Below are 15405 nucleotides of genomic sequence, written 5' to 3'. Positions count from 1 at the left end.
AACACAGAGCAGTAGAACGGGGTGTAGGGGGCCCCGTTCTAGAGCTAGGTGCGGGTCCCAGAGGTGGGGACATTGGGGCTATTCAGTTTAGAAAAAAGACGGCTTAGGGACGATCTACTTACAATGAACAAATGCATAATTGAACAGTACAGAGATCATTCTAATGAGGCAATGGACATCAACCTCATGGGGATTTTGCCTTTCTCTGGATTAACACGGTAGGATTATAGGTTGGACTTGTTGGATTTGTGGCTTTTTTCAACCTTATCAACTATGTAACTATGTTTTTGAACACGCTGTTTGTTACCTCCGGCTACCATCCATTTACCTACAGCCATTTACGCTGCTGTCATTTTGACATTACTAATGCTGTCTTGGCGTTAAAGAGCTTGAAAAGGGAGTGGTAGGATATAGTCCTAGAAGACCTCTTAGTGTCATACAAAACTTTTCAGGGCAATCAGGGCACTTTTGATTTACAACTAATTTTTTCGGACCGAATTTAATCTGAGGGACGATTTGACTAATCAGACCCAAAAGCAAATTTTTGGAAGTTCGCTAATCTCTATACAAAATAGTTTTGAATGGATTTAAGGAAATTCAGGAGTTAAAAAGTGGCGTGTTCCATCCCTTTTCATACTATGGTGGTATGTTTATATGGTGCCGTATGGTACACCATTCGGCTGCAATATGAAACTGTTAAAACTCCCTGTGCCACTGTACAGATGTGCACATGGTGTTGCAGTGTGCATGAGGCCTAATACTGTATTAATGAAGTGGAACATGACTTCAACCACAAAAATAAAAATAAAACTTCTTAGCTTTTTTTAACCCCTTAACGACATGTCACATGTATATGTATGTGGCAGCTGTTATGGGGACGTATGGATCTGGCTCACAGGCTGAGTTCACTCCATACCTAGCGGGTGACGACTGTGTAATACAGCCGACACCTCATTGCAATGGGCGGTATGAAAGATCACTTAGATGCCGAGGTCAATTGCAAATAAATAAAAAGTTATGACTTTTGGAAGGTGGGGTGAAAAAATGAAAAATGTAAAATTGCCTGTGTCATTAAGGGGTTAAGTGTGGGTCTCCAGCGTTCAGCTTGAAGCTCCTTGACCTCTTGCCTTGTGGTTTGGCATTCCACTGGTGTTCTATTATATACTAAGAGTGGGTTTGGCAGGAATGTGCATCATGGATTGCTCTGGCCTGTTTTTAAAGAAAAGGATCAATTGTTCCCTCCTTGAACTAAGACTACTGAATATTCAAGATTCCCCATTAAGAGTGTTCCAGCCAACCAGAGTGTTGAAATAATAGTAGAAGATGCAGCAGAGCTTGTTAAGCAGGGAAGAATGAAAGAAACAGCTCATTAAGTTGTGGGAAGAATATGGTTCATAAAATGACTTGAGTTGTGCATTCAGTAAGATTTAAAGGGACATCAATGTTCTCTTGAAAAGTCTCTACATTTCTATTCTATGGCATGCTCCTCTTAATATACAAACCGACAGTAGAATCACGATATATCTTTGTCAGTCGTGGTCAGTCTGAAAGCAATTTGATTTTTGTGTTTTAGGGTTAGGTTTAAAAGGCGGCTTATCTAATCAAACATGCCCATGATGCCCCATTCACACCTATCTGTTAAAAAGCATTGGCAACTCTGCTTACAGTGGACAGGAAAACACTGCATGATACATTTCCCTGTCCAGCATAAAGGACATCGGATTCCATCCACTGTAGTAAATTGTGCAATAAATGGAAAACTAATTTGACTGATGCCACACCAGTGACATTTGTCATCCATTCAGTGACACAGATGATGGAATTGGAATGGATGACAAAATAAGTCCCAACGGTTATATACTATGAAGCAGGAAACACTTTGAGTGCCTCCATACAGAACCATATTACAGAGGTATTCCCTCCTTGAAGCAATACTTCTAGGGAAGAATAATATCTGCATTATTTGGTATCCGATGGAACATACCATTTACAGAATCCGAAAGAAAAACATAGACAAAACTTGAAGGCTGTAATAAGTTGTAAAATGCCGTGTGCATGAAGGCTAAAGGGGGTTTTACACTGGGCAATTATGGGGCAGACAACCGCTAATAGAACGCTCGTTGCTGATAATTGCCCAGTGTAAACAGGGCAGCGATCAGCAGATGAACGAGCACACGCTCGATCACCTGCCAATTGTATCATTTTAAAAAAGTAAAATATTATCGTTGTCGGCATCACATCTCCCTGTGTAAACATGGAGACGCGCTGCCGACATGATAATAATGTATGGGGACCAGCGATCGAAGTAACGACCGCTCGTCCCCATCCATAGCTCTTTCTAACAGCACCAAAGGAGCGCCCATCAACGATGTCTCATTGATCGGCGCTCGCTGCATCGGCCAAAATCAAGCAGTGTAATAGGGGCTTTACTGTCACTTACTGATTTTTATCAAAAGCCCAGTAAACATTATATATATTTATAAAGCATTATTAAAAAGCATCTGTTACATCCGTAACTCAAATTCTATTACTAACAACAGCTCTAAATAAGTTAACAGAAGTGAGTAATGTTTGTATCATTGTATAATATTCACCCCCAATACTTTTACACTTTTTCTTGTTTAGGTCGGAGACACACATTTTTAATTTTGAGTGCTATCATGTATTTATACAAGTTTTGGAGTTTTGGGTATCGACTACTGTGCCATACCTGATTATGTTGGTCCAATAAATGAATAAATTACATGTGTGTTTTTAAAGGGCCACTAAATCTAACGTACAAAGCTACTAATATTATTGATTCACCGTTACGTTTTCTGGAGGCTCTAATGGGATATTTTAGATAAAGTAGTGATCCTAGTGGCAGACATTATTTTGGACTTTTTCTGAGTTTCCTGAAATTCCATTTATATAGTAAGGGCTCATGCACACATCCTGTACGGTGTGGTCAAACTGTGAGATCCCAGTTATGTAAATCCAATTTTGTATATGTGGCAAACTAAGCCTACTTTTACTTTTTTATTTACTGTCGCACTTATTTTGCTTTGAAGCTTTGGGTAAACCAAGAGGATGGCGTGGAAGAAGGGACCAGCGAAGTGCAGAATGGGCATCTGGACCCAAGTTCCGACTGCCTATGTATTGGCAGAACCCTGCAGAACCGGGATCAGATGAGAGCCAATGTCATCAATGAAATCATGAGCACAGAACGCCACTACATCAAGCACTTGAAAGATATATGTGAGGTAAGGCGGTTACTCTCTAAAGTTTGCTAAAAATTTCTTTGCTACATTTTTATTTATCAGTTTCAGCAACAAGAAAATACCCTCAACTAATCTGGCCAGATTTATTCCATCATTTTTACCATTACTAATTTACAGTACTATCAAAACACTCCGTGGTGGTGGCTTTTAGTTCCAATGGTGATTAAAATGCTTCACAAAACATCTCACCAGGTCTCTAAATTTCCTAAGCACGCCACCACTGTGCATCAGATGGAATATAAAAGCCAGTCAGTCATATTGGGTGGGTGTTATCACATGCATCACTTCATATTCTGCTGGCTTTTCTATTTCACTTTTTTCCAGGTCTCCTGTTTTGAGGCTAATGTAAAGCTTAGTCATTGCTGGCCTCTTTCTGTCTTCTTTTTGGTATATATACATTACTTTAGTCCTTTTTTGTTAACCTTTGGGATCACGTCATTTACAGCTTAAAATATAATGAGCTCAGCCCTTCTTGGAATAAGTATACTAAATCCCAACAGACTTAAACTATGAAGCCTTCCTGTTAGGTTGCTTAAAACTTGCCCAGTTTCTGCTGATAAGGCAAATTCAATCAAATTAAAGAGGGATCTTTGATGCTGTTTGCTTTACGAGTACCCCCGGGACCTTGTACTCAATTTGAAGGCACTTTGCTCATTTAATATAGGTTGTTACGCTGGCAATAAATATGGATTTAATATGTTTCATCCATGCTGCCTACCAGCCTCACTGCTGCTCTTTGCCAAACTATTGTTTTTTTTATTAAATATTATTGGATGTTGCTCGGTCCAAATCCCTTCTACCATATATAATTAATAGGATGTCAGACACACACTCCAACAAGGGCCAACTCCATAAGAAGAAAATTCTCTTCAATATAACTTGTAATGTTGGTTAACCCCTTAAAGGGAATGTGTTGCCAGCAAAACATGTTTTTTTTTGTTAAACAGTTAGTGTGTAGGTGATTAAACATTGTTCTAATTTTTTTTATTTTTTTCACGAGTCAGGAAATATTATAAATTGGATTCAATTTATAATATTTCCCAGCACTGGTCACTAGATGGAGCACTTCCCAAAATTGCAGCATTGCATGTGGTAAAGCAACCACATTGCTTTATGCTGCAAAATTGGGAAAAAATCCCTCGCTCTAGTGAGCTCTCAGAATTCCCCCCTCCTTTATCCTGGCTAGTGCCGGGAGAAACGAGGGGTTTGAACGGTCTAACCTCCTACACTGTGTGTCGCCATTTTTTGAGCTAACACAGAGTGTAGAAGGTTTACATACACTAGTAAAACACACTTAAACACGAACATACATAGAAATCACTTACCTGCTCCAGTCGCCGCCGCTCCCTCCGGTCCGTCCGCTCCGTCTGCTGCCGCTGCTCCATGTGCACAAGTCCGGAAGCCGCGACCGGAAGTAGTAATCTTACTGCCCGGCCGCGACTTCCGGTCCACAGGAAAATGGCGCCGGACGGCGCGCATTTCAAATCGGACTGTGTGGGAACGGTGCATGCGCCGTTCCCACACACACGGCGTACACCAAGGTGGATGGAACGGGCCCCGTTCGCAGTCCCTATGGGACTGGAGCTGCCGTATTCCATGTCTGTATATGTCGTTAATCGACACATACAGAAATGGAAAAAAAAATGGCAGCCCCCATAGGGAAGAAAAAGTGTAAAAATAGAAAAAAGTAACACACAAACACACAAATAAATATAAACGTTTTTAATAAAACACTAACATAAAACTGATATAAAAAAAAAAAATGTTGGTGACACTGTTCCTTTAAGGACACGGCCAATTTTGGCCTTTAGGACAGAACAATTTTTTTTAGATTTCCCTCTTTGCATCCCGACGCTCATAACTCTTTTATTTTTTTGTACGACGTAGTTGTATGAGACTTTGTTTTTTGCAGGACAAGTTGTACTTTATGTAGGTACCATTTTTTGGTACAAATACATTAGCGTTTAATTTCTATAAATTTTTATTTTGCCGAAAATGCCGAAAAAAAGCTGCAGTTTTAATATTTTATTTTTTTACACCATACACCGATCACCATAACTAACGTTATACATTTGTTGTACAGGTTGTTTCAGGTCGTGGCGATACAAAATATGTCTATATTATTTCACATTTTGGGACTTATATTTTAAAAAGTTTATTTATTATAAAAAAAATGTGTTTCTGTGTATTTTTTTTACTTTTTATTTATTTATTTATCATTATTTTTTTTACATTCATTCAACTTTTTTTTTTAATCCCATAAAGGGATTTATTATTTTGATTTTGATTTTGTAACTGTAATGTACTGGCATAGATCTATATGCCAGTACATTAGCCTGTGTACTGATTGTACACAGGCAGTTGTTAGGGCATACCTCAGTATGCCCTAACAACAGGAAATATGTTCAGACAGCCCTGGGGTCCTTCAATGGACCCTGGGCTGTCTGGCCATACGAGTTGTGGGCTTTGATCGCGTCACAGTTATCTTCTGTGACGCGTTCAATGTGCAGCCCCCTCTCCTTGAACGCCGCGATCAGCTTTCATCGCGGCGTTCAAAGGGTTAACGGCGGAGAGAAGATGTTTCTCTCCTCTCCGCTGTCAGAGCAGGGCCGTGGCTGTGTATTACAGCCGTTGCCCCGCTATCTCGATCGCGCGCACAGACGGCAGTCACACAGGACGAGAATGCTCGTCCTAATGCGCGAAGTACTCGCCGCTCAGGACGAGCATTCTCGTTCTGTGTCGGCAACCAGTTAAAGGGGTTTTCTGGTTTTAGCAAATTAATGTAATTTTTTGTATAATTAAAAGTTATACAATTTTCCACTCTACTTTTTGTTTTTATTCCTCATAGTTTTCAAGCTCCCTGCTTGTTGTTATTCTGTAGGAACATTCATTGTTTACTTCCAGTGGATACAATTTCTGTCCATGTTCATGTGATGGACACGCAGGTGCTGGGATCGTTAGAAGACACTGATCTGATACACATACTGTAACGATCCTAGCACCTGTGTGTCCATCACATGACCATGGACAAAATTTTATCCACTGGAAGTAAACAATGAATGTTCCTACTGAATAACAACAAGAAGAGATCTTGAAAACCGTGGGGAATTAATGCAGAAAGTATATTGGGACATTTTATAACTTATTATACCAAGTATATTATATTATACCTAAGTATCTTCATAATAATGCAAAGCCTGAAACATGAACTCTAAGGGTATGTTCACACGGCTTAGCGAAAACAGCTCCTGATTTTCAGACGTTTTTGCAGCAACTCGCGTTTTTCACGGCGTAATTTACGGACGTTATTGGAGCTGTTTTTCAATGGATGGTTGTGTTCAGACAGCACCAGTTTCTTCGGGTGCTCGAGATAGGGTCCCAACCCAGTTATAGGTCAAGAAATGTATTCTGCACACCTTGATTGTATTCAACCAAGATTTTATTTCTTTAGGTAAATGCCAGTGGCTATAATTGCAACGTTTCGGTCAGTAAGCCGCCATATTCAATTGCAAGCAGCGCCATTATTATAATCGCTACACAATCGCTGAATCAGTCCCCAGCACGGCTCAGTGCCCAACGAAGGTCTCACGACCGAAACGTTGCACTTATAGCCACTAGCATTTACCTAAAGAAATAAAATCTTTGTTGAATACAATCAAGGTGTGCAGAATACATTTCTTGACCTGTTTTTCAATGGAGTCAATGAAAAACGGCTCCAAAAAAATCCCAAGAAGTGACATGCACTTCTTTTTCGCTGGCGTCTTTTTACGCGCCATATTTTGACAGCGACACATAGAATAACACCTCGTGGGAACAGAACACTGTAAAACCCATTGAAAGCAGTGGGCTGATGTTCGTAGGCATAATAGAGCCGTTTTTTCAGGCGTAATTCAAGGCATAAAGCGCCCGAATTACGTCTGAAAACAGTGCGAGTGAACATACCCTAACTCTGACTTTACATTTCATATAGTTTACAATCTGATCTGTCTCCGTGGAATCCCTAGCAAGCAGGAAGCCTTGATTTGCGGCTTTTCTTATAATCAATAGGAGCCTTGCAGCAGAGGCTTCCTGCTTGTTACGGATTCCAGGGAGACAGAATGTGTGGCTCATTACCCCACTGGGGCTCTACAGAAATCTGCAGGACCGCACAGAACTAGTACTTTATACTACATGCAGCAAAATGTCATTTACAAGTACAATTTGTCGTGTGGTCTTACCTCATATATAGAGTAGGTCTTAGCATAAAGAAGAAATTTATGTATATATATATATATATATATATATATATATATATATATATATATATATATACACTACCGTTCAAAAGTTTGGGGTCACCCAGACAATTTTATATTTTCCATGAAAACTCACACTTATATTTATCAAATGAGTTGCAAAATGACTAGAAAATATAGTCAAGACATTGACAAGGTTAGAAATAATGATTTTTATTTGAAATAATAATTTTCTCCTTCAAACTTTGCTTTCGTCAAAGAATGCTCCATTTGCAGCAATTACAGCATTGCAGACCTTTGGCATTCTAGCTGTTAATTTGCTGAGGTAATCGGGAGAAATTTCACCCCATGCTTCCAGAAGGCCCTCTGTGACGCGTTCAATGTGCAGCCCCCTCTCCTTGAACGCCGCGATCAGCTTTCATCGCGGCGTTCAAAGGGTTAACGGCGGAGAGAAGATGTTTCTCTCCTCTCCGCTGTCAGAGCAGGGCCGTGGCTGTGTATTACAGCCGTTGCCCCGCTATCTCGATCGCGCGCACAGACGGCAGTCACACAGGACGAGAATGCTCGTCCTAATGCGCGAAGTACTCGCCGCTCAGGACGAGCATTCTCGTTCTGTGTCGGCAACCAGTTAAAGGGGTTTTCTGGTTTTAGCAAATTAATGTAATTTTTTGTATAATTAAAAGTTATACAATTTTCCACTCTACTTTTTGTTTTTATTCCTCATAGTTTTCAAGCTCCCTGCTTGTTGTTATTCTGTAGGAACATTCATTGTTTACTTCCAGTGGATACAATTTCTGTCCATGTTCATGTGATGGACACGCAGGTGCTGGGATCGTTAGAAGACACTGATCTGATACACATACTGTAACGATCCTAGCACCTGTGTGTCCATCACATGACCATGGACAAAATTTTATCCACTGGAAGTAAACAATGAATGTTCCTACTGAATAACAACAAGAAGAGATCTTGAAAACCGTGGGGAATTAATGCAGAAAGTATATTGGGACATTTTATAACTTATTATACCAAGTATATTATATTATACCTAAGTATCTTCATAATAATGCAAAGCCTGAAACATGAACTCTAAGGGTATGTTCACACGGCTTAGCGAAAACAGCTCCTGATTTTCAGACGTTTTTGCAGCAACTCGCGTTTTTCACGGCGTAATTTACGGACGTTATTGGAGCTGTTTTTCAATGGATGGTTGTGTTCAGACAGCACCAGTTTCTTCGGGTGCTCGAGATAGGGTCCCAACCCAGTTATAGGTCAAGAAATGTATTCTGCACACCTTGATTGTATTCAACCAAGATTTTATTTCTTTAGGTAAATGCCAGTGGCTATAATTGCAACGTTTCGGTCAGTAAGCCGCCATATTCAATTGCAAGCAGCGCCATTATTATAATCGCTACACAATCGCTGAATCAGTCCCCAGCACGGCTCAGTGCCCAACGAAGGTCTCACGACCGAAACGTTGCACTTATAGCCACTAGCATTTACCTAAAGAAATAAAATCTTTGTTGAATACAATCAAGGTGTGCAGAATACATTTCTTGACCTGTTTTTCAATGGAGTCAATGAAAAACGGCTCCAAAAAAATCCCAAGAAGTGACATGCACTTCTTTTTCGCTGGCGTCTTTTTACGCGCCATATTTTGACAGCGACACATAGAATAACACCTCGTGGGAACAGAACACTGTAAAACCCATTGAAAGCAGTGGGCTGATGTTCGTAGGCATAATAGAGCCGTTTTTTCAGGCGTAATTCAAGGCATAAAGCGCCCGAATTACGTCTGAAAACAGTGCGAGTGAACATACCCTAACTCTGACTTTACATTTCATATAGTTTACAATCTGATCTGTCTCCGTGGAATCCCTAGCAAGCAGGAAGCCTTGATTTGCGGCTTTTCTTATAATCAATAGGAGCCTTGCAGCAGAGGCTTCCTGCTTGTTACGGATTCCAGGGAGACAGAATGTGTGGCTCATTACCCCACTGGGGCTCTACAGAAATCTGCAGGACCGCACAGAACTAGTACTTTATACTACATGCAGCAAAATGTCATTTACAAGTACAATTTGTCGTGTGGTCTTACCTCATATATAGAGTAGGTCTTAGCATAAAGAAGAAATTTATGTATATATATATATATATATATATATATATATATATATATATATATATATATATATACACTACCGTTCAAAAGTTTGGGGTCACCCAGACAATTTTATATTTTCCATGAAAACTCACACTTATATTTATCAAATGAGTTGCAAAATGACTAGAAAATATAGTCAAGACATTGACAAGGTTAGAAATAATGATTTTTATTTGAAATAATAATTTTCTCCTTCAAACTTTGCTTTCGTCAAAGAATGCTCCATTTGCAGCAATTACAGCATTGCAGACCTTTGGCATTCTAGCTGTTAATTTGCTGAGGTAATCGGGAGAAATTTCACCCCATGCTTCCAGAAGGCCCTCCCACAAGTTGGATTGGCTTGATGGGCACTTCTTGCGTACCATACGGTCAAGCTGCTCCCACAACAGCTCTATGGGGTTGAGATCTGGTGACTGCGTTGGCCACTCCATTACAGATAGAATACCAGCTGCCTGCTTCTTCCCTAAATAGTTCTTGCATAATTTGGAGGTGTGCTTTGGGTCATTGTCCTGTTGTAGGATGAAATTGGCTCCAATCAAGCGCTGTCCACAGGGTATGGCATGGCGTTGCAAAATGGAGTGATAGCCTTCCTTATTCAAAATCCCTTTTACCTTGTACAAATCTCCCACTTTACCAGCACCAAAGCAACCCCAGACCATCACATTACCTCCACCATGCTTGACAGATGGCATCAGGCACTCTTCCAGCATCTTTTCAGTTGTTCTGCATCTCACAAATGTTCTTCTGTGTGATCCAAACACCTCAAACTTCGATTCGTCTGTCCATAACACTTTTTTTCCAATCTTCCTCTGTCCAATGTTTGTGTGCTTTTGCCCATATTAATCTTTTCCTTTTATTAGCCAGTCTCAGATATGGCTTTTTCTTTGCCACTCTGCCCTGAAGGCCAGCATCCCGAAGTGGCCTCTTCACTGTAGACGTTGACACTGGCGTTTTGCGGGTACTATTTAATGAAGCTGCCAGTTGAGGACCTGTGAGGCGTCTATTTCTGAAACTAGAGACTCTAATGTACTTGTCTTGTTGCTCAGTTGTGCAGCGGAGCCTCCCACTTCTCTTCCTACTCTGGATAGAGCCTGTGTGTGCTGTCCTCTGAAGGGAGTAGTACACACCGTTGTAGGAAATCTTCAGTTTCTTGGCAATTTCTCGCATGGAACAGCCTTCATTTCTAAGAACAAGAATAGACTGTCGAGTTTCACATGAAAGCTCTCTTTTTCTAGCCATTTTGAGAGTTTAATCGAACCCACAAATGTAATGCTCCAGATTCTCAACTAGCTCAAAGGAAGGTCAGTTTTATAGCTCCTCTAAACAGCAAAACTGTTTACAGCGGTGCTAACAGAATTGCACAAGGGTTTTCAAGTGTTTTCTAATCGTCCATTAGCCTTCTAACACAGTTAGCAAACACAATGTACCATTAGAACACTGGAGTGATGGTTGCTGGAAATGGGCCTCTATACACCTATGTAGATATTGCATTAAAAACCAGATGTTTACAGCTAGAATAGTCATTTAGCACATTAACAATGTATAGAGTGTATTTCTGATTCATTTAATGTTATCTTCATTGAAAAAAACTGTGCTTTTCTTGCAAAAATAAGGAAATTTCTAAGTGACCCTAAACTTTTGAACGGTAGTATATATATATATATATATATATATATATATATATATATATATGATAGATAGATAGATATTATAAATATGGCACGCCTCTTTTAATCTTGTTCCACAAAATGTACAACAAATTCCAAAATTAAAGATACATCAAAGGGCCATGGGTCATGGATGCACCGAATTGACTATGAACTAGATCTATTAGTTTGGCATAGATGTACAACCAGTGGCGGATTAGGTAGACCATGGGCCCTGGGCTGTTACCCAAACTTGGGCCCCCCTTCCGCGCCGCCGCCGTAACTATTTTTAACACAACCTTTTTGGGCAAGCATTAACAAATGGGTGTTACGGTTCCCTTTGTCACAGGGCTGTGTCCCTACATACTGACAGTATCACACTGTGCAGGGACACGTCCTCCTGACAAGGGGAATTGTCTATCAGTCCTGGACTGTAGAAAGACTTTTTGTGAAATACAAGGATTTCCTATAATAAACATGTCAGGAGAGGTGACAGATTCTCTATAAATCTAGTGACTCACAGGTGACGACGTCTCAGATCCTAGTAGTTTTTTCCTCTTTTTTTCTCCATCCGGTCCAGAGCTCATTACGACTTCTCCCGGCCATGACTAATTTCTGCAGAATTTTCCACTCATTTGTCTTCGACTCCTCACTTTTCCAACATTTCCACACCTATAAACGAAAATAAAGTTATCATGGTGCCACATACTGTGCCCCTAAAAATAATAGCACCAAACACCTGCGCCTGAATATAATAATACCACACATTGTAAAACACCACATACACACAGCCCCCTATAGATAGTGCCACGCACAGCCCCCTGTACATAGTACCACACAACGCCCCTGTAGATATTAAACACCCACATAGATAGCGCCACACACAGCCCCCTGTAGATATCACACATCCCCCCCGTAGAGAGCATTACACACAGCCCCCTGTACATAGTGCCACACACAGCCCCTGTAGATATTACACACCCCCATAGATAGCGCCACACACAGCCCCCTGTAGATATCACACATGCCCCCGTAGAGAGCGTTACGCACAGCCCCCTATAGATAGTGGCATACATCCCCCCTGTAGAGAGTGCCACACAGCCCTCCCCCTCTTGTAAATAGCGCCAAAAAGCCCCCTTATAAAGAGTGCCACACAAATACCGCTGTGGATAGCGCTACACAGCCCCCCCTTGTATATAGTGCTACACAGCCCTCCCCCTTTGTACATAGTGTTACACAGCGCTTCCCCCTTGTAAATAGTGTCACACAGCACTCCCCTTTTGTATGTAGTGTCAAACAGCGCTCCCCTTTGTATATAGGGCCACACAGCGCTCCCCCTTGCATATAGGGCCACATAGCACCCCCTTGTATATAGTGACACAGAGCAGTCCCCCCCTTTGTATACAGGCCCACATAGCGACTACCCCTTGTATATAGGGCCACCCAGCACTCCCCCTTGTATATAGTGTAACGGAGTAATCCACCCCTCCTTGAATATATACACAGCAATAGTCCCCACCTAAAAAAATATATACAGTTTACTTACCATACCCCGTGGCGGCCGCTCCAGCTGGACGCATGTTAATCCTCCGGACTAGACGCATGCACAGACCGGCGTGATGCAGTACCTCATCACGCCGGCCTGCACAGGGAGTCTTCCCAGCGCCTTATAGGCTGCAAGCCGAACATGACCGGCTGCAGCCTATAGTATTCATTTGTACCTAAGTCCTGAGGACTCAGATACAAATGAATGTGGCTGCCGCTAGCACCGGGGCCCGCTCCGGTGCTAGCGACGCCAGCGGGCATGAGGGGGCCTGTGCGATCATGTGTGGTTCGGCCGGCCATGGCCCCCCCTGGGACCCTTGGGCCCTGGGCGGCCGCGCGAACTGCCCTAATAATAATCCGCCACTCTGTACAACAGCCACATGGTGGCAGAAGGGAAAGATGTGTCTAGTATGCCATGAGTTGCGCTAAATGTATTAGTTAGAGTGCGCCGCTTTTATAAAAATGTCTCTCCTGCCTCATTGTTATATTTTTTATGTATACACCCCTCTGTTTCTATAGAGTCATTTAATCTCCTGCATTCCGCTATGCTCAGTACAGTAGTACAGTCTTAATGGTACTGACAAATAGTGATCTCTCACGCCCATGCTCAGTAAACTTAGCACTTAACATCATGGAAGTTTGCAGCATTCCCTGGAGAATACATAAAATGGTACTTAGCACTGGATGTGGACGGGCTGTCAGTTTCCGCAGGCCTATTTAATTTATTACTGAGCAAACACTTCTGTAACATCTACTTGTCAGGATGCTTTGAGGAAGAGTGGGGCACCAAGCAGATAATATGTCTAACATTGTTTTTATGGGCTAAGTAAATTTCCCTGAATCCTCCCCCCATCCGCTCTCGTCTACAATGGATGTACATCACGGAGTGTCTCTGTAGAGTTCTAGTGCAAAAAGGTGACACAAATTTTCGGCATGTAAAGCCCTTGTTCTTTTCTGAGGGTAAAAATTGGGCTATTTTTGTGTCGTTAATAATTAAATAATTATTTATGTATTATTTATTGTAGTCATGTCCTTGGGCTTCCATGTTCTTATATAATTATGTGGCTATAACTAAAATGGACAACATAACTAATAGGCTGTGGTTATGAGTGAAGTAATTGTTTTGGGTATTATTAGAAATTAGATTGCAGCATATGCATTGGGATTACAGTTTATAAAGAAATGATCAGATTTACGTCAGAAGATCTGCTCATCTAGCTGTCACACATCTACCTTCCCATCACTTCATATTAATCTTTACTCCTTTCCAAATAATATTACATATACAAAAGAGTTCATTTGCTCCCTAAATACATGTGTACACAACATAAGTTGTCTATGTAGTAGAGCTGAGTTTGGCATCTGGTACAGATGTGCATATGTTTTTACAATATGTTACGATAGGTTTGGACATTGCCTTTAGCTGCAAATATGCCCCAGATATATGCAACTGTACGTAGCGTAGTTGACGATACTTTCAATACAGTGGAGTAAAAGGTACACCAACACATATCAGCTAAATGTATGCCAAAAGAACACTCTTTTGGCATATATTTAGCTATTTAATTTTTAGGCCTGTACAATGATCATAGAGGCAAAATGTCATGTGAACCTAGCCCAATCTTTGTTTCTACAAGAGACCACAATACACAAAGAGAACATTAATGATCAGTTTAGCCCTGCTGAATGATGCATCTGTATACTATACCTTGTTAATATATTTAGGGTATGTGCACACGTAGTGACCAAAAACGTCTGAAAATCCAGAGCTGTTTTCAAGGGAAAACAGACCCTGCTTTTCAGACGTTTTTTGACCAACTCGCATTTTTCGCAGCGTTTTTCGCGCCGTTTTCGCTGCGTTTTTTACGTCCGTTTTTGGAGCTGTTTTCATTGGAGTCTATGAGAAAACAGCTCCAAAAACGTCCAAAGAAGTGTCCTGCACTTCTTTTGACGAGGCTGTATTTTTCCGCGTCGTCGTTTGACAGCTGTCAAACGACGACACGTAAATAACAGGTCGTCTGCACAGTACGTCGGCAAACCCATTCAAATGAATTGGCAGATGTTTGCCGACGTATTGTAGCCCTATTTTCAGACGTAAAACGAGGCATAATACGCCTCGTTTACGTCTGAAAATAGGTCGTGTGAACCCAGCCTTATACTGTGCATATGTATGTGTATATATATATATATATATATATATATATATATATTCATTGAATTCCATGTACACTGCTTGTATCAATATAGGAACTTAATTTAAAATACCTATAAATTGCAACGTTCCATAACTTGTAAAGCTTATAGGTATATAAGCACAGGGTCATAAAAGTTACCCATACCTTTAAAAAATATACACGCTATTTATACCCTGAATGGAGTCTACAGTGGAAATGGATTTCAATGTAATTATTAATAATAAACTAAATGATAGCACTTAATGCCAGACTGCTGCTTCAAAAGCATACAAGATATTGTCTTATATTAGGAAAGACATGGCTTCTAGAGAAATAAAACAAATCAAATCAGAGAGCCGGAGAAAGTTCAATGCAAGGCAACCA

General features: G+C 40.9%; 1 protein-coding gene across 5 annotated transcripts in view; it reads left to right on the top strand.

Moving 5' to 3' along the window:
• The window catches only part of ARHGEF9 (Cdc42 guanine nucleotide exchange factor 9), a 320144-nt gene that overhangs the window by 226802 nt on the left and 77937 nt on the right, over window positions 1-15405 (top strand). For all 5 annotated transcript variants that reach the window (XM_075835737.1, XM_075835740.1, XM_075835743.1 and 2 more), the window contains one exon: window positions 3051-3242. In XM_075835737.1, the coding sequence (XP_075691852.1) occupies window positions 3051-3242 (192 nt within the window). The remainder of the gene's footprint in view (window positions 1-3050; window positions 3243-15405) is intronic.

Source organism: Rhinoderma darwinii, chromosome 8 (genome assembly GCF_050947455.1).
Source record: "Rhinoderma darwinii isolate aRhiDar2 chromosome 8, aRhiDar2.hap1, whole genome shotgun sequence".
NCBI classification, from domain to species: Eukaryota; Metazoa; Chordata; class Amphibia; order Anura; family Rhinodermatidae; genus Rhinoderma; species Rhinoderma darwinii.
The sequence above is the reverse complement of the archived record's forward strand: the minus strand, read 5'-3'. Positions and strand labels throughout refer to the sequence as shown.